This window comes from Aspergillus affinis, assembly GCF_023601865.1.
Source record: "Aspergillus affinis strain CMG 70 chromosome Unknown NODE_62_length_193083_cov_87_906428, whole genome shotgun sequence".
Classification (NCBI taxonomy): domain Eukaryota; kingdom Fungi; phylum Ascomycota; class Eurotiomycetes; order Eurotiales; family Aspergillaceae; genus Aspergillus; species Aspergillus affinis.
The window spans coordinates 145296-164082 of record NW_026515843.1 but is presented as its reverse complement, the minus strand read 5'-3'; the positions used below and the strand labels follow the sequence as shown (position 1 = coordinate 164082).

Here is an 18787-nt window from a genome sequence, read left to right as displayed (position 1 = left end):
CTGGCTTTCTTGGAAGCGACATACTGGGACGGTGTTGCAGGCATTCACCGTGAGATAATAATTCCAGCTGGTGCGAGTGTCAGAAAACGTTATCACTTAGCTTTCCAGAGAACTCTGTCCTAATCGTGGCAAGAATGCCCGGGGTACCGTCAAACAAGGCTTGTGAGCGTTGTAAAAAGCGACATCTCAAAGTTCGTTCTGCGTGTGATTCATTCTATTCGCGATCTTATGCTAATCTGCACAGTGTGACGAGACTCGTCCACACTGTCAGCGTTGCAGCACGGCTGGCGTTCAGTGTCCTGGATATGTCCAGACTCGGAAGTTCATAGATCAAGGCGCCTCGGTACGGCGTCGATATGCGCCTTACCAAGACGGCAGTTTGCGGCCTCATGCGCCCAAAGCCCCCGAAGATGTAAGAGGCTTGGTCTTCCTTGGCATCATCATTCAATGCGTTTTGACATCTTAAAAGGTTGCTAGCGATCCTGTGCAAGCCATAAATCGCAATCTGGATCCCCATCCGATTAACAACCCCTCTCCCCGATCGGAATTGGCACCTCCTACTGATTGGCCGCCTGCCGGGGTACACCAGCCCGAATGGCAATCTCCTATGCAAGATCCGAGGATCAGCTCCGCGATAGCGTCTCCACCTCTCTCGGCATCCCTCCCGGGCCAGCGAACAAGCTCGCGCGTGGAAACAGGACCCGTCGATACGACAGGTTCCACCCAGTCGCGCAGCGCTTCTAGTAGAAGTGTCGGCCCTAGTCCAGTTACCCCAATCAATGCACTCAACGAAAACTTCAATCATCTAGGCAATGTATATAGTGACTCCAGGCAAAAGCCATTCTCACCAAACGCTGGGATAACGCAGTCTGCGAGCCCGTCCCAACGAAGCGAAAGGGAGGAGTTTCAAGATATCTTTTCCGAACTGATGACGGGAACCGAGCATGAAATAGCGTTTCTTATACGGCATTATTCAGAAACCTTGGGGCCTTGGTACGTATATAACCCTGGGCGATCCAGCTTGAACTCTACTCACTTCAAATAGGCTGGATCTCTCCGACTCGAACAAGTTTTTCGGTGCTTTCGTACCTATCCGTGCCATCAATGACTCATATCTCAGATTTGCCATAGCTGCCCTGTCCGCCAAGCACCTAGGACGCATGAAAGGCGCGGCACTGCACGTCGGTAGCGGGATGTTCACCAGCCCCGCTACCATGGAAACGTACCCTAATTCGGCGCAGGTGGATTGGTTTCTAAAAGCTGCTAATTACTATTATCTGGCCGCTTCCGAGATGAATGCCAGCGTCTCAGATGCTTACAACTCCGTGTCCAGCTCTGCCGTTCTAGAGTCACCGGTCGAGATCGTTCGACGGTGGCTAGATCTTCACACGAAGAATCCTCGGTTTCAATCACTCGGCGAAGAGCATGCAGCTAGCGAGTTCTGGAAGAAGACAGAAAACTTACTAGCAGCTGCTACAGTTCTCATTCTTTATAAGCTGCTGGATGAATCCGGCGATAATTGGCAATTGTGTGTTTCCATTCAATGCGTAATATTACCAGGCTAACATCCAGAACTACAGGCAGCTTCGGGGCATCGGACCATTATTCACCTCGTTGCTCAAACTACACCATCTGACTTCCGGCCATCCCACATTTACCCAGGGCACGGCGGCATCCTTTTGGAACTTGGCTCGGCAAGATTATCTGAGCTCATACTATACTCGATTACCTCCACATTTCGACCACCAGAACCTCCCACTGTGGAGTGCCGCCGGCATTCCCATCGACGACCAGGGAAACGTTTCATCTTCCAATAGCAACTCATCCAACCTACGCCCCTCACCAGAAGACCTCTCGACAAACAACCTCATCTGGCTCCTGAACAAGGTCATTAATTTTCTCGCCGAGTCCAAAAAGTCCCAACTCGAACAATGGACCGGTCAAACACCGATCCCCTCCCCTCCGAACACCACCACCTCCATACCCCCAGCCGCTGCCTCCTCCACTCACCCCACGACATCCACCTGGCTCAAACTCCAGTTTGAATTCCAAGCCTGGCTTGAACGCATGCCCGAGACCTTCCGCCCCTGCCTCCGACTCCAACATCCCAAAGACCTCTCCAAACTCCCTGATATCCACCACATGCCATTCCCCGAGATTTTCTACAGCCTGACTTCCTGCGCTGCCGCCATGCAGCAGTACCATTTCGGACGGCTCGCGCTCGCCCTCAATCGTCCCTCCGACGCCGTCAGCGGCCCTAGCACCGCATTTGATCGGCTCCAGGGGTATCGCGAGCTCACTAAGGAGGCCGATTATCGGTGCAAAGAGATCTGTGGCATTGCGTTGGGGAGGCCGCAGAGCGCGGCGCGGGTTTTTATGGTGCCGCTTCTTTATGCCGTGGGGCAGTGCTTTGAGAGTCCTGAGGAGCGGGCCATCGTGAGGGACTTGATGAGGGGCATTGAGGCCGATCTGGGCTTGGTGACGGCTAAGCAGGTGCAGAAGTTGCAGCATGCGTGGTGTCAGACGTAGAATGGAGGCAGGATTCTACGTTTTGATGAGGGTGAAATGTGAAATGTACACTTATGTTTGTAATGGCCGTTGATATCGTAATGATCGTTAAATACATTGTAACCCCGTCGAGTGTGTCAATCAGAGATAGTGGATGTGACAGATCTGCGTCTGGATGTGATCGACGGCAGTCGATCGGCCATATTGTGGTAGATGATATCCGATCGAACCTCAGGCATGGTAGAGTATCACAACAGGATTATCCCAAGGCTTGCCGCAGAGTTTGGAAAGTAAAGAGATTTCTCCAAATCCAACCAGACAGGACTGTGTTGTAATTCCAGTTTTCGTAGAAAAAGCCGTTCCAATCATATCCCCCTCCTCCTCAAACATCATCCTCGTCCGGATCATAGAGATCCAAATCCAGCATCGCCTTGGGCTTCGGCGGCGGCGCGGCCGTCCGCCCAGCACTGGTGGCCGCCGAACCCGCATGAGCCGCCGCCATGGCCGCCTCGTCTGCATGGGAGGCACTTTCCTTAGGCTGCACGGGCGTCATCGCATCGGCCACACCGGACCCCTCCGCCTCGCGAATCAACCGCTCCACCTCCCCGTCGGCGTCGAACCCAGGCCGTCCCTCCGCCGCGGCCAGCTGGATCTGACCCATCAGGCCCCCTCGAATGCGATCCTCCATCGGATACGGCAGCATGTACACCTGACGCGTCAAATTGGCCGACTCGTCCAGCCAGGCGGTCGCGTCCTTCGTGACCGACGAGACCGTCTCCACGCCCAGTCCGCCTTCTGTCTCTGTGCCGTTGGCGTTGGGGTTCGTGTTGTTGTTCGTCCCTGTCATCTCGGAATCCTGATTCTGATCTTCCCCTTCGATCTTTTTCCGTGTCTTTGTCTCGTTCCCGTGGATCCCCTCTGCTGCGTCGGCTGCTGCCTGCAGGTTATATTTGCTAATGCGGCGCGCAAAGTCGAGGAGGAGTTTGTATTCGACTTCTTTCGTCTTGCGGAGGCCTGTTCGACGGGGTCGGTTTCCTCCACCGCCCTCCTCCTCATCTATATCGCTCTCGTCATCGTCCTCGTCATCCTCATCCAGATCCGAATCGCTATTTTCGTCGTCGTCGTCGCCGTCGCAGGTCGTCCGGATCTCGTTCTCGTAGTGGACCACGTCGCGCACGATGCATTTCACGCGATCTTCGAGACTCTCGGCTTCGGCGCGCAGTTTCAGAATCCGTGCGTAGTTCGCTTGGTGCTGGCGGAGGGTTTCCACGGCGGATGTGAGCGAGTCGTCGGCGTTGAGGAGGTTCACGGCCGCGGAGGGGGCGCCGGCGGCGGTCGGGGAGGTGGTTAGGCTGGTGATTAGGGCATTGAGTTTTGATTCGAAGTCCGAGAGCGTTGCTTGGAATTGGGCGTTCATGGTGGAGCAGGTGAGGGAGGGGAAGGGAGCGCCAGTCGTGGAGGTCGTGGAGATCGAACTGGAGCTGGAGGTGAAGCTGTTGTAGCTGTTGTTTGGCGGACAAAGAGAGGCACGTGATGGGATAGTTGGGGTCACGTGGGTAATCTTGAGTGGGCCAATCAGAGAGCGGGAATGGCTAGTCACTTGTCAGGATTGCAATCCTGGCGCTTTTAGTGCTCTGAGTGCTCTGGGCGGTTTTATATACTTGGGGTAGGATATGCTCGGGCCCATGGGGCATGGACTTGGTGCTCCGCCATCCTTTGGCCAGAGAGCTGGTCTAAATTGACCTATCTCCAAGGATAAACTGCCCTAGAATCACCGCTGCGGGGTCATTCTCATTCATCCTATCAACTCTGGTCTACTTCTCTTTACTCAGCGCATAAGCTGACCGTTCTCTTGCTTCCACCTCGATCCAGCCGAATTTCTACCTGCCTTCGCTGGTCTTCTGTCTGTGTACTCAGGTGCATCTCGACATCATTCCCCTTACCCCAATCATGCAATTCCCACGCAAATCCCGAGAATCGCCAAGTGGAGACATGTAAGGCTGTCCGATCGTCCTGATAAAGATTAAAGAGCTGCTGTCCCTCCAACAACAACAATCATACCCATTCACCCTTTCCTATACCACATTCGCCTTAACCAGCCCCCTCTATTAACCGATATACTTCGCGATGACCTCCCCCACTCCCACTTCTTTCCCCCCCGCCAACTCCCTTGGCCCCGACATGACTCTGCAACCCCCGCTCTCGCGCTGCGGAAAGGGTCCGGGACTAGTGCTGCTGCGCCCGCAAAGCCATGCATCTTGCGCCGACCAAAACACCGGGCTGGATCCGGCGCCGTTGCAGAAGTGGGCCGAGGAGAGCTACGCCGTGGTGCAGGTCACCATCGATCGCGAGAATGAGTCGCCGCTGGAACGCGTGACACGAGCACTCGACGAGCTGCGTTCTTTGCCCGAGTGCGATGACAAGCACAAGTTCGCGTTGTTAGGTCTGTCTTTCCCATCCAGCCAGATTCTGTGGATTGACTGACAAATGCAGTGTACGGCTCGAGGGGCGAATATCCTCCCTCCTTTACCAGCTTCCTCCACGAAGTTGCACAGTCTTTTGCAGCCGTGGTGTCGTTCTCGGATTACGACATCCCCAACGTCCCGGTGCTTCTGCATCTTACGGGCGCAGCCGGTGATCAAATCCATTCGCACGAGACAAAAGTCTACTCGTATCCCGAGGCCTTGTCCTCTGAATTCATCGTCCCCGGACATGCAGATTTCATCGCCTCGGCGGCTGGAGTCGCGCATACGCGATCTCTCACGTTCATGAAGAAGCATCTCGACGGACCGTATTTCGATCTCGAGAAGATCTGGGAAGAGCATACGTTCTACGAGTTTGAGGACCGGTCGGTCGAAAAGACCATGGCGACTATGGTGCAAGAGCCGTATGTAAACCATACGACGACGGTGAGTTCGGAGATCGCGTGCCTTGGCTAGTTTGTTGTAAATACTGACTGATTGGGATAGTTGACTGGGGGCATTGGCCGGGCAAAACTCAGCAATTTCTATCTCCATCATTTCATCTTTCAGAATCCCGCTGATACCCAGCTGGAGCTGATCAGTCGTACAGTCGGCGTGGATCGCGTCGTGGATGAATTCATCTGCCATATGACTCATAACATGCAGATTGACTGGATGTATGTTTCTCTTTCCTCGCGCGGACATAACCGCAAAGATCAAACTGATACTGACAATAAAGGATCCCCGGGATCCCACCCACCGGCAAACTCCTCCACGTCCCCTTCACGGCGATCGTCAACATTCGCGGCGACCGGCTTTACCACGAGCACATCGCCTGGGATCAAGCGACGGTGCTGGTCCAACTGGGTCTAATGCCAGAGTATCTGCCCTATCCGTATGCGCTGGCCGATGGACGACTGCCGGGGCCGGGTAAAACATTCGAGTATCGTGTTCCGGCGGCGGGGGTTGAGTGCGCGACTAAATTGCAGAATGAGCATTCGGTGGAGTCGAATAGGATGTTTGAGTTTGAGGTGCGCGAGGTTGATGCATGAGTGGGTTGAGGGTAGATTTGTCTCTTGGGATCTGCTTGAAGATAGTATATTTGGGAGAGACAAACGAGGAAGGATTCCTATAGGGTAGGCATGTATGTTTCCTCGTCCGTGGCTACTTGCCCGGCGCGCCTTTTCCTTTGGACAGTAGTATTGTAAGTACTAAGGAACCAGGATTACTCTATTCTAACCTCTCAATATAATTATTTTTGTTATATAATGAATAGATCCAATGTACTCATTACCAGTATGTAGATAGCGTTCTAGGCACCATAGATCAGACCCGCCAAGATCTAGGCTTGGCGCTCCTTTTCCGCTCATCCTGGCGCACCGCAACCATCCCAGACAAATCTAGGGCAAAAGCAGCGACGAAGTCCTGTGGGTGGGAACGGCCCGACACACACGGCCGATGCAACAGCCTCCAGTTCCGTCATCGGCGCTATGGAACTGCTTGCAGGACCCTCCTCGCGTTATGACTGTCCTAGCATAGCGGACCTTGCGTTCCAAGACCTTAAGCTGATGCATCATTTCACCACCGTAGTCGCCAGGACACTTTCCCATCGCGACGAAATCCAGGACGCGTGGGCTATCGCTCTTCCCAGAGAGGCGTACACGTGCGACTACCTTATGGACGGCCTCCTCGCATTATCCGCATTGCATATTCATTCGGCGGACTGCGAGAACAAAAGGCACGACTACGCAGCTCTATCTACTTACCATCTGCACAAATCGCTAGCGCGCTTCAGAGAGAAACTCGCCGACATATCGCCCGCGAATTGTGTGCCTTTGTTTGGTCTGTCTTCTCTTATGGTTATTCTGGTTTGCGCGCAATGGAGAAAGGCCCGGAACATCCTCGTCGTAGGGAGAACTCGCTTTCGTCGCTGGATATGTTGGTGAAAATCTTTAATATGTGTCGGGGCGTCGAGACTATCCTTGCTCCTTGGAGGGGGGAGATTCAGCAATCTTCTTTGCGGCCTTTACTTCATGAGGATTATAGTCTCGTTATGAATATATCAAGGTATCGCTTCTCTGTCAAATGGTTCCAATAACTCCACGGAATAATATGATGATAGGAAATGAGAAGCTAACGCGTCCCGAAAGTGGCCATCTTACCGACCAATTCTCCTCCGAAGCCGAACTTACAGCCCTAGCCGACTTCATCAGAAACCAAGACCTCGATACCCAAGAGCGGCACGTCTATCTAGATGCTATATCAAAGCTATGAACAGCCTTACGGTTCATGCGTGTTGCCAATGAACCACTCGAGCCGGGGGCTGCTTTCGTGTGGCCGATTCTAGTGCATCGGGATTTCATATCTTGCATGCACCGCATGGCGCCGGTGGCGTTGGCCCTTACGGAGTTTTATTGTGTTGTTTTGCATCGGCTTGACGGGTTTTGGTTTATAAGTGGGTGGTGCCATGAGCTACTTTTTGAGATCGAGGGGCTCTTGGATGAGGAGTTACGGGGGTGGATGAGGTGGCCGAGGAAGGTGTGCGGGTTGGAACAGACTGTATAAAATTCCAAGGTTACTTACTGGGTACTTACTAGTACTTATCGAGAGTTTAATCAGATAATGTGGGTTTTGTGGACTATTTGTAATATAATAAGTAGTATCTTGGACTCGGAACTATAGTACATTGATTGCAGTTCAGATGCTTGTCGTACGATTGATTAAGGAATATTTGAAAACTAGAGTATTATCATTGCGACTGTTCTCCGCTTTTTAGTGTCCTTTTTTCTAGTTATTGAGCGGAAGACTAATCGAACAACCAAACCTATATGTTAACTATATGTCGGTGTACGTATGGGCCTAGCTTCACATGGCCTGCGTTGCGGCCGGTCGCGCCAGAGAAGGCCTGTCTGGTCTCAAGTCGCATGATACGAGGACCAGGATTGTCCTTTACAATGAAATAAGCTGTAGCGGTGCCGAAATGATCCGACCTGATAATGACAATATTTGCTTAGAAGGTAGCGTAGGGTACTTTGATCGTCGTCAGGGGGTTTGGCGTATGCGTTCCAGAACAACGTTACTGGCTTTGAGCCAGGGAGACGAGATCCTTTGGGAGGTTTATGATGGGACGGTCAAAGAACAATGATTATAGGAGGGGCGGGGAAAGGTTGATCTCATTGGAAAGCTCTTTAGCTCTACCCATAGATGTCTTGCAGTATTTACGTCCCCGATGCCGGGTACATGCACCCGGATGCTTCCCGACTGCAAGTTTCCAAATTACAAATGCTGCTTTTGATCACAGGCTTCAAAGGAAACGCAGCCGAGCATAGGCAGACTATCAACTGGCACAGTATCCACAGGCCGAGAGAGTAGCCACCAATCGGATGAGTGACCGCCATACTAAGACGATACTGGCGACTCAATGCGAGGCGTCTCGAGAAATATGCCTGGTTTGAGAATGAGCTTCTCCTTGGATATCGGATTGCTTTCCGATAATATTATGAACTTCTAAGCGAACCGGCATCGAATGCGAGGGGGCTGAAGACGACCCTTCAGCCATATGGCCACGTCAACAGGGTCTTTAAATAGCGATGGGATCTTGTCGTTGAATCATCTTTCATGGTCATTTTCTACATTCTCATCTATACCCAAGAATATCTCCAGATCCAAAAACCTGCATTTGATCAGTTGAACATTAAAAATCTTTATGCATCACAAACAACCATCTTCTTGCCCGCTCGCAGATAAAATAAACCATGACTACCCTTTCCGAATACCGCCTGCTCTCCTTCGACGTGTACGGCACCCTCATCGACTGGGAGACCGGAGCGTTGAATGGCTTCCAACCTCTGATAGAAGCCAGCGGGATCCACCGCAGTCGCGAGCAGATCCTCTCCGCGTACTACGAATGCGAACGGGCTCAGCAAAGTGCTACCCCTACGATGAAGTACGCCGATCTCGTTGCCGCCATTCATCCCCAAATGGCGGCGCGTCTGGGGCTGCCCGCGCCGACTCCTGAGCAGAGCAGAGCCTTTGGACTGTCCGTGCGGGACTGGCCTGTTTTTCCGGACACTATAGATGCTCTTAAGCGTTTGCAGAAGCATTTTAAGCTGGTTTGTCTTTCGAATGTGGATGCTGAGTCTTTTAGGGGCTCGAATGCGGGATCTTTGGAGAACTTCCCGTTCGATTTGGTCATTACCGCTGAGGAGGTGGGGAGTTATAAGCCGGATCCGAGGAACTTTAAGTATATGTTGCACGAGGCGCAGGAGAAATTTGGTGTTCCGAAGGAGAGGGTTATTCAAACAGCTCAGAGTCAGTTTCATGATCATCATGCTGCGAGAAAGATGGGGATTCGCTCGAGCTGGATTGTCAGACCGGGGTCGATCATGGGGAATATGGATGAGTATGTGTATGACTGGAGGTTTAACACTCTGGGCGATATGGCGGATGCACTCGAGAAGGGGCTTTAGCTGTACTGTTACAAAATAAGGGCCCCGTGAAATATGTGTTACTGCATATGATCCTCGAGGGGCCTTGAGTTTTTCATAGTCGCTTTTCAATGGCACGGAGTTTTCGCCACTCTACGTCGGCTTTTTGTAGTTAACTTTTCGATTAAGATGAAACTGAATGGATAACACAGCCGCTACCATGTGTCTTTGAATAGGAGTCGAAGACCAACCATCCCCCTCAGGAGCATTGGCTGGTCCAAGGTACTACCTAGGCCGCTGACCGTAATCGTAGGTACTGTCGTATCCGCTCGTCGCCAAGATGCTGCAAGTAACTCTTGGTTATTTCCGCAGCCTCCTTTTCTATTCAGGGGCGTGGAGTGTGTAAATCTTTGTCGCAGTAGAGGAGAAATCCGCTCTTTTATCCCGCATATCGGAACTACAGATGCCCTGATTGCCTGGACGGATCGGTCATCTAGATGGAAAAGACCTACAGAGTCCGCTGAGAGTCCGCCGTTCCATTGGCTCTCGTATGGTCGTACACTGAACCCAATGTAGATGAGACTGGTATACTATGGCAGAGAAGCTATTTCAGCAGGTAGAAGTCCTTATGTTTAAGGGGAAACCAACTATTACATAGAAGCCATTGTCTGATCCAGTTTGATGCTATCATACTTTCTGAGACTGTCCACCACTTCAGCTCCCCATTCTCCTTACGCAGTCCACCATGAGCGACTCCCAAGAACACATCGATTTCCAACTCCACCGATATACACCTTCTGCACACAAACCAACCTCATCCACCCGCCCCTCAAGCTCACACTGCACGCGACGCCGACCTCGAAGCCTCCATCGAAGTTCTCCCCCCGGATCCGTGCCAGACCAACACCGCAAATCACCTCTGCTAGACCGGGCATCCTCGGTCGAAACTGCGAAGCTGTTCTGTGAGGCCTGTACATTGCGAGTGTTTTGATCTTGATTAGATCGGTCTTTCGTCTGATTGAGTATGCGCAGGGGAATGATGGGTATTTGATTAGTCATGAAGCGTTCATGTATGTGTTTGATTCGATGTTGATGTTCTTTGCTATGGTGGCGGTGAATGTGCTGCATCCGGCTATGGTCTTGGTTGGGGTGGATCGTAAGGGGGGAGAACTTCGATGGAGGCTTTGAGGTCGGTGTCGCGTGCAGTGTGAGCTTGAGGGGCGGGTGGATGAGGTTGGTTTGTGTGCGGAGGGAGGAACTTAAGGAGCATGAAAGGGGATTTATGGTGTTGAGGTATACTTCACTTGAGCATTTGAAGATGCCCTCATCTCTAGGCTGCTACTAAGATTTTACAGTTATACCACAGAACTTTATTTTACTCTTTGCCATCCATTCCAATGCAATCACCCCCGCAGCTTACACAGCCAGCCATTCCTTCCAAGACTTTCCCATTCATGCGTCCATCAATCATCGACAGCGATGATGCGAATCCTGGTTCTGCCCCGCTTTCCCCTCCCGACAGGTCAGTATACCGGAGTTGTTTATAAATGCAACAATTGTATCTACGCCCTCCTTCCCCACTCCACTCTTCACGTCGATAATCCTGGTACTGGATCAAGATGCTCCGTCGCACTGCTATCGTCACCGGCTCCGCTCGCGGAATGTAAGTCTTCTGCCACCAGGGACATATTCAACCTCTACAATGCCTAACTCTACGCAGCGGTAAAGCTATCGCCCGACGCCTCGTCCAAGACGGCTACTCGGTCTGCATCAATGACATCCCCTCCTCAGCGACCGAAATCCAATCCGTTGTCGACGAACTCAACAACCTCCCTCCTCCAACTGCAGCATCCACCTCCACACAAGCTCCATCTCCCCGCCCACAAGCCATCGGAATCCCAGCCGACGTAACCTCCGCAGACGCCGTGTCCTCCCTCGTGCAAGAAACCGTGCACCAACTCGGCCCGCTCACCCTCATGGTCGCCAACGCCGGAATCTCCCAAGTCAAGCCCCTCCTCTCCAGCACGCCCGCCGACATCGACCGCATCTTCTCCGTCAACTTCACCGGCGTGTTCAACTGCTACGTCGCCGCCGCCCGGCAGATGATCGCGCAGGGCGATCCCCTCTCCGCGGCGGGTGTCCAGGTGTATAAGATCCTCGGCGCGGCGTCCATCGTCGCGCATAAACCCTTCGCGACGCTGGGCATCTACTCGGCGAGTAAATTCGCCGTGCGGGGTCTGACTCAGGCGTTTGCGATGGAGATGGCAGGCCACAAGATCACGGTGAATGCGTATGCGCCCGGCATCGTGGATACGAACATGTGGGAGGAGATCGACGCGGGGTTAGGCGAGATCGAGGGCCGTGGGAAGGGCGAGAGTTTGCGCCTGTATTCGGATCGGAACGTGGCGTTGGGGAGAACGAGTCGGCCGGAGGATGTGGCCGGGCTGGTGGGCGGGTTTTTGGCAGGACAGGATTCGGATTATGTGACGGGGCAGACGATGGTGGTGGATGGGGGGGTGGTTTTTACTTAGTCTTTACTAGGGCGATTGGACCCTTTGAGCAATGCACCAATCTATATCGTGGCAGCCTAGTCGAGGAAAGAAAGGAGACCCCACCGGGCTACGCGATAACCTCAATGGCCAAGCTTTCGTGTGCCCGTCAACGGAGCCCCTGGATGTCTCGGTTCGCTGCTTAGTTGGTTGGTTAGTTTACTGATTAGGGTCTGGTTCGGTCGGACTTGTCTCGGATTTGCGCAGCCACGATGGTTGATCCGGATTGTTTCAGATGGACTTGGATTTATTTTTAATTCTGCCCTTCCTGTTCCCTTAAGGGGTTTCTCGAGTTGAGAAGAAAAATCGGAATGATAATTCTAAATTAGCAGACAGGAGGGAATAACCCGTTCCTGTCAGTTCATTGCGCCATAAGAGAGACTTTTTTCATCAAAGCTTAGTTGGTCTTAGTCTCCACCGAGCGGCGCCGATCGCCTGTCGCTGGCGGGATCCGAGGACACCGTAGGCAACCACAATTGCCTGTTTTAAGAAATTTCATTCGATGGCCGATGGATAGACGAGGTAGAGGAATCTGCCGAGTAGAGTCGAATGAATAATTCTAGGACAGAGGGGTGTGGTGGCAGCAACCCTACAGCATTCAATCCGATTACAGAATACAGATATACTCCGTCAATTCCAACCGAGACGCGTAGACGAGCCTCTCGCACGTTTTCCCCAGAGTCTCTTTAGGCTAGTCGCTCTCTCTGTGATCAGCGCTGACTCCGTCACTATATAGGCTCGGTCTGGCCCACCCTTTCTTTCACACTCCTTTCATCTCACTGCCACCCGTCCACCGACTCGGTAGATGGCAGACACAGACACACGCTCGTTACCTTCTTTCTTCGTATCACGCCCTTTGTTATGATCACCATGCTCCCACGCTTTCTTTCTCTGACAGCCCTGGCCCTGGGTCTGGCCGCCGCCACCATGGCCCAATCTCTCCCTCATCGCGATATAATCGAGCAAGCGACCATCGCCCAGCCTTCGCCTCACGCAGTCATTCTTCCCTGTGCGAAGTGCGCTTTCTCGGAAGATCCCAAGTGCTCGGAGGTCGTCGATCGAGACAGCTACCTGGTCTGTTTATCTGGATCTGTAATTCCATCCGTAATGCTAACAACCCCATCAGACAATCACCTTTGCCACGGAAAACAACACCCTCTTCGCCAACCAGGATGTCGTCCTCCCCTCCTCCCTGCCCATGGAGTTCTCGGCTATCCGACACACCGGATCCGGCCTGGACGAGAAAGTCAGGTTGTCGTATGCACTCGACGCGAAACCGATTCCTCGCGAGCCGACCGCCCTCCTGGGAGAGGTGTATCTGCTGAAATTGAAGCTTCTCGATGCGTTCGGTCGACTGGCCAGCGATCATGTCGTGATGGTCGGACTGACCACAACTACAACCACCTCTGGCTCTGGCTCTGGAGTAGGAGCTGAATCCAAGTCTCTCACAATCACCGAACTCACTACTTCCCCTCTCCCCCCTCCTCCTCACCATCACCACCATCCTCGTCCTCATCCCTACGACAACATCAACACCCCTCAATCCTGGCTCCATGCCATCAAAACCACTACGAAAGAATACATCCATCTTCTCGTCTACTCCTACCCTCCTCCTCCTAAGCATCATCACCATTACCAGTACCCCTCCAAATCCACCGATAACGTCAAAGACCCTCACCGCACCATCCCTCCCACCGGGACACACCCTCACCATGACTACCGAAGCCATCACCCCTCGTGGCATGGACACGGTCTTAACAGGAACTTTGGCCGACTGGTCAAGCCGGTCCTTTTGCCTGCTGTGTTTGGCGCCGCGGCGGGCGTGATGACTTGTGTGGTTGGTTTTGTGGTTGGGAGGGTTGTTGTGGCGGTGTATCGGTGCGTGAGGGGTGGGTTGGCTAAACGGAGATCTAAGGGTGAGGGAATAGGTATGGCTATGAGGATGGGTATGGATATGGGGAATGGGAGGATGGTTAGGGTTCCGGTTGTTTTGAGGGATTGTGATGGGAATTGGAATGAGGATGGTGATGAGGTTGAGAGGGAGAGTTTGTTGAGGGAGTATGTTATTAAGGATGAGGATGTGAGATGGAGGGTTTAGGGATTGAGTTGAGTTGAGTTACGTTCGGTTTGTTTGGTTCAGATGGCGAGATTGATGGATGGATGGATGGATGGATGGAAGTATGAGCAGGTAACGCGAGTCAGCCATTCCTTAAAAAATCAATCATGCTGTCTGCAGATAACTTCCGTACTGTAGTTACACATGTCCATCCCACGCATACCGATCCCACAACCAAATTCCCCTCCAATGAAAATACACAGCACAAGTACAACCCAAGTCTCAAACGTGAAGGTAAAAAAAAAAAAAAACTCAAGACAAAAAAATCAAGAAGACCCCCCACCGCTCCCCATCTTCCCAAGAACCCCCACCACCCTCTCCTCATCCATCTCCCCCTCCCTCCCTAACAACCACCCCATATTCCTCACCACATCCACCAAAAACCGCACCGACTGCTTCAGGCGCGGGAAATAATAAAAGAATCCATGGGGCATGCCCCCGTAGACATCTACCCTCGTCTGCGCCCCCATCTCCCTCGCCACAGCCTCATACACAAGCCCGTCGTCACGGAGCGGATCCATCCCTGCAACTTGGACATAGAGCGCTGGTAGCGCGGGGAATGTGCATAGGTCCATGAACGGCGAATAGACCCCGCTCATGGGGTCCACGTGCAGTAGGCTCTGGAGATAGACGAGATCCTGGAAGGAGAGGCAGGGCGCGTCTGCGTTCTGGGCTCGTGAGATCCAAGAGCTAAGGGCTTCTTCGGGGATGGAGGAGCCGTTTTCGTTGGTTGTGGGCGGGATCGCAGTCCAGAGGCCGGTTATGGGCGACGCGAGCGGGCTAAGAATTGATCGGTGGGTTACTGAGATCGCGAGGTTTCCGCCGGCGGAGACGCCGCCCACGATGAAGCCGAGAGTGAGGTTTGCGCCGAGCAGGGCGGCGTTGGTGGGGGAGCTGAGCCAGCGGATTCCGTCCCATGCGTCGTTTTGGGCGGTTGGGAAGGGGTGTTCGGGGGCGAGGCGGTAGCTCATCGATGCCACGGTTACCTTGTAGAGGGTTGCGAAGACGCGCGCGAAGATGGCCATTTGGAGGTTTGAGCCGACGACGAAACCGCCGCCGTGGAAGAGGGCGATTAGGGGGGTGAGTTCTTGTTCTGAGCGGTCTGAATCTGTATCATGCTGTGCATTTTCATCTTCTTTCGAGGTCGAGGTCGAGGCAACGTTGGTATCCTTAGCGGGTCTACAGATTCGAATCATGCTTTCGGTGCCATCGCTCATAGGGATCTTGATTACGGTCTCGTTGATCCCAAGCGACGGCAGGGCGTTGAAAGACGCTGTTTCGAGTTTCTCAGCCTGCGCGCGCAGCTGCATGATTGGAGTGTTGACATAGTTGGATTTGACAACCGGGTTGGCTTGGAGATACTGTGGGTAGTTAGTTGTCTCTGACTTTTTCTTGTGTATAGTGGGCTGTTGGAGTGGGTGGTTGCTGGGGGGTGGAGGGTTTTGGATGGAGGGGAGACAAACGAGGTCCAGTTCGGGGTCGATATTGCCCCAGGAAAGGAGGGAGTTGATGCTTGTAAGTTGCATTTTGGGAGGAAGTTGGGATGCTGGATAGATAGGATAAAGAATGGAGTAGAAGAGGAGTAGGTGATTAGGAAGGAAGAGGAAGCGGTTAAGAAGGGATATGAACAGGTGATATAGTGAGAAGTTGTCTGGGTGAAGCCAGTGAAAATTTTTCATCTTCAGCAGTGAATGAGAAGTGAATGCTCAGGTTCTTGTTGGTTGAGCAGGAAATTGTTGGCATTAGTGAATGCTTACATCTACCCCTCCTACTTATCAGCGAATGTATCTAGATTGGGGTACAATGACTAGGTTTGTATGTAGGTATGTCATAGTTTGAGATAGGTTCTAATACAACAGATAGCAATGAATTTGGAAATTGACAATTGTAAGTTAACCTGCTATAGCTTCAGTCTAATATAATATGATCTGCTAACTTGTCCCTCAAGAGTATGTTTTGCAGAGTTGTTATCAAAACCTTAGGCTTCTCCTGTTCTCTGTAAATTGTTACTTTATCTTTTTTCTCTGCTACAAAACTCAGAGATATGTTATATCAGAACTTTCCTCAAACCGAAGCAAAATCTTTAAAGAGGGGAAACCGTTGGTCGTCCCTACGAGTACAAAAGTAGCAGGACAAGCAATGAGCTGATGACAAACCAAGCCAGGTGACCTGCATGGCACCGATACGGATGTTTTGGATGCCTGAGGTGCAAGGCAGTCTTGTTTGCTTGCCCCTCCATGGCATGTTGTGTATATACGCTATACCAAGGGACATTTCTTCCTCCTTGAAAATCATCTTCATGGCTATCTTATTATGCTTATTATGTTGTATTCATTCCTTCGAATCGCAGGGAGTCTTCTGTAGACGTTCTAGGCGCCCGGGACCACCGCAGTGGTCAAAAACAATGAAAAGAATGAGCTAGGAATGTCTCAATCAAAAGACTGGTTGAATTGATTGATGTAGGAAGAATCGAGGTCTTCCATGGTGTTGCCTTCATAGGGGTAAGCAAACGGCGAAATGCTTGGCAGCTTGCCTCAGGCATTCAAACGCCAGCCTACAATTTAGGGGCTTGAACATCGCAGATCCAATTGGTCTGGGATTTGGGCAAACGATTATCATCTGGAAGCCTTATGCTTCATGGAGTGATCTTTCTACTGCAGTCCAAGGCATACCATATTACCCTCCGATAGAGTACAATGAAGGATTTATATGACCGCTCGGTATGATGCCTTAGGCATCACCGAAGGCAACCAGGCATCTGACGCCTCGGTGAGCTATTCAAAAGGCCTACACCTCACCGGCCCCTCCACCTCCTTTATATATTCATTCATGGGTTATATGGTTGAGCTCAAGCAGTCAATATCGTCAATTTAGTCCTACGTCGTGGCCCTGAACCTACGTTTTCTACAATAAATTCACCTCATGACATACCATCGAATTCTACTAGGCATTTACCTACGGTCTAAGTTAAAGCCCCACGAAGATTAAAAAATAGCAAACCCTTTCTCAAACAAGAATCCTCCCCTCTTACGGAGTATAAATATCACAGAACTACTGAATCCATCGATCATCCTCTCTAAACGCGATCGTGATCTCAACTCCACCTGACCAACCAGATAAACAACCGCTCAAACCGAGACGCAAGGAACGCAACAACAAACCCAAACCCATCCGTCTATACTTAGAGCACCATCTAGACTGCCTCCGACCATGCGAACACCCTTCCCCAAATAACCAAACCCCTCATCAACTTTAAGCTTTAAGCAGACCTTAACCCAGTTCCCTGTTTCTACTGCAGACTGCAGAGAAGCACCGAGCAGAGCATAACTAGCAGCGCAGAATATGCACCGAAGCACGAACTACAGTACATGTACATATCCTACCTAAATACATGTTTCAGATTTAGGCATAGATAGGTAGTCCCTTGTAGAGGCAATCATGGATCTTTCACTACTCCATATGAGGTCTGTTTCCCAATAACTTGAAACATTCATCTTCATGGAAATAGGATCTACAGGACTAGTGGAATGCGTCCATGTTGGGCTGAACTTGAGACATGAGACATTGCGGAGTCGGAGTAGATATCTCGTATGAAGTGTATGGAACGTGAGGGAGGGAGGGAGGGATGGTTTGCTTTGTTTTATTGGCTCGCGTTGGATTTGAAGGGATTGTGATCTGTGTGGTGATGTAGCCGGATTGGTTATCCCTTGCGTTGGGGTTGAGGTGGGTGGAGTGGATATCCCTTTTTGTTCTGGTGAGTACTCCGGAGTGCAGAGTATCGGAGTATGGAGATGGAGTGTGTTTGATGGGAGGGGTGAGTGGTATTGTGCAGTTGGTAAATTGATTAGGTTCTAGGCATTAGAGGTGAGTAGAGATGGTGTTTTAGTAAATAGAAGGAGTCTTGCAGGAAAGGGTCAGTCTTGCAGGTGGAAGTGCCAAGAAGTGGGATATAGTTGTCGGATCAAAAATGGGATGGGTAAACAAGCGAGCCAAGTCTGTTAAACAATGATTGGCAAACTCAGGAAATAATTGTTTCATCTGCGAGATCAGATCATACACAATAGAGATGTCAATCCACTTCAACACATTAATTGAAACAACCGAACATGTATGTATGTTAATTTCCTGGCTGCAATCTGATAGCCATTTATTCTGATATCACAGTCGCAGTCAACCCCATAATAATTCTGTCTTATACCCAGGACCCCTTATGACGTCTGTTTTTATATGTTGCAACTTGCAAGTATGTATGTCTCGCGATCTAATTGGATTCCTAGACTCTTTGCTAGTCTGGACAAAGTCGGTACGTCATCAACTCTCGCTGTGAAGCTCCCTGCAAAAAGGAAATCACAGGGAATCTGTAGATAGAATCCCATGTTCCATACCCATGTAAACAACCAAGCCAAGCAAGTGGGGGAGCGGAGAACACCCCAAGCCACCGTCCTCGTAGGGCAGAGTTGAGGTATTCGACAAATCAAATCGACACCTTGTTGCTCGTTGTGAATCCCGTCGGCCCCTAAGTTGTGGTCATCAGACAACTACCGGGCTACGTAGTGCTGTGTAGCCCAGTGCCAGCATCCATCAAGGTTTATTCCGTCGGCTAGGCGATGTGATGTAACTGCTATGTTAAGAACAGAGGACACCACATCATCCAGATCCAGGATTCTCGCAGGACATCAACACCCCATTCCAGGATTTTTCCCCGCCGAGTGCCCTGTGCATGCG

The 18787-nt window shown here is 51.5% G+C and overlaps 7 protein-coding genes across 7 annotated transcripts; 5 read left to right on the top strand and 2 right to left on the bottom strand.

Annotated features, from left to right (window-relative positions):
• Window positions 1–134: 134 nt before the first annotated feature.
• On the top strand, window positions 135–2529 carry KD926_009061 (C6 finger domain protein; the record flags this gene model as incomplete). The annotated part of the gene is made up of 5 exons (XM_053101659.1): window positions 135–191; window positions 245–412; window positions 470–993; window positions 1046–1528; window positions 1581–2529. The coding sequence occupies 5 exons, from the start codon at window positions 135–137 to the stop codon at window positions 2527–2529; spliced, it is 2181 nt and encodes a 726-aa protein (XP_052954823.1).
• Window positions 2530–2890: 361 nt separating this feature from the next.
• On the bottom strand, window positions 2891–3925 carry KD926_009060 (uncharacterized protein; the record flags this gene model as incomplete). Its single annotated transcript, XM_053101658.1, has 1 exon — window positions 2891–3925. The coding sequence occupies one exon, from the start codon at window positions 3923–3925 to the stop codon at window positions 2891–2893; it is 1035 nt and encodes a 344-aa protein (XP_052954822.1).
• A 710-nt stretch (window positions 3926–4635) lies between these two features.
• KD926_009059 (uncharacterized protein) lies at window positions 4636–7244 on the top strand (the record flags this gene model as incomplete). The annotated part of the gene is made up of 6 exons (XM_053101657.1): window positions 4636–4951; window positions 5002–5417; window positions 5478–5647; window positions 5710–6001; window positions 6317–6912; window positions 7121–7244. The coding sequence occupies 6 exons, from the start codon at window positions 4636–4638 to the stop codon at window positions 7242–7244; spliced, it is 1914 nt and encodes a 637-aa protein (XP_052954821.1).
• Window positions 7245–8725: 1481 nt separating this feature from the next.
• Window positions 8726–9439, top strand: KD926_009058 (Haloacid dehalogenase/epoxide hydrolase; the record flags this gene model as incomplete). Its single annotated transcript, XM_053101656.1, has 1 exon — window positions 8726–9439. One exon carries the CDS (start codon window positions 8726–8728, stop codon window positions 9437–9439), a length of 714 nt encoding a protein of 237 aa, XP_052954820.1.
• A 1577-nt stretch (window positions 9440–11016) lies between these two features.
• On the top strand, window positions 11017–11928 carry KD926_009057 (uncharacterized protein; the record flags this gene model as incomplete). The annotated part of the gene is made up of 2 exons (XM_053101654.1): window positions 11017–11060; window positions 11118–11928. 2 exons carry the CDS (start codon window positions 11017–11019, stop codon window positions 11926–11928), a joined length of 855 nt encoding a protein of 284 aa, XP_052954819.1.
• An 888-nt stretch (window positions 11929–12816) lies between these two features.
• Window positions 12817–14044, top strand: KD926_009056 (uncharacterized protein; the record flags this gene model as incomplete). The annotated part of the gene is made up of 2 exons (XM_053101653.1): window positions 12817–13020; window positions 13073–14044. 2 exons carry the CDS (start codon window positions 12817–12819, stop codon window positions 14042–14044), a joined length of 1176 nt encoding a protein of 391 aa, XP_052954818.1.
• A 284-nt stretch (window positions 14045–14328) lies between these two features.
• KD926_009055 (non-cytosolic lipase-like A protein) lies at window positions 14329–15588 on the bottom strand (the record flags this gene model as incomplete). The annotated part of the gene is made up of 1 exon (XM_053101652.1): window positions 14329–15588. One exon carries the CDS (start codon window positions 15586–15588, stop codon window positions 14329–14331), a length of 1260 nt encoding a protein of 419 aa, XP_052954817.1.
• Between the last annotated feature and the right edge of the window lie 3199 nt (window positions 15589–18787).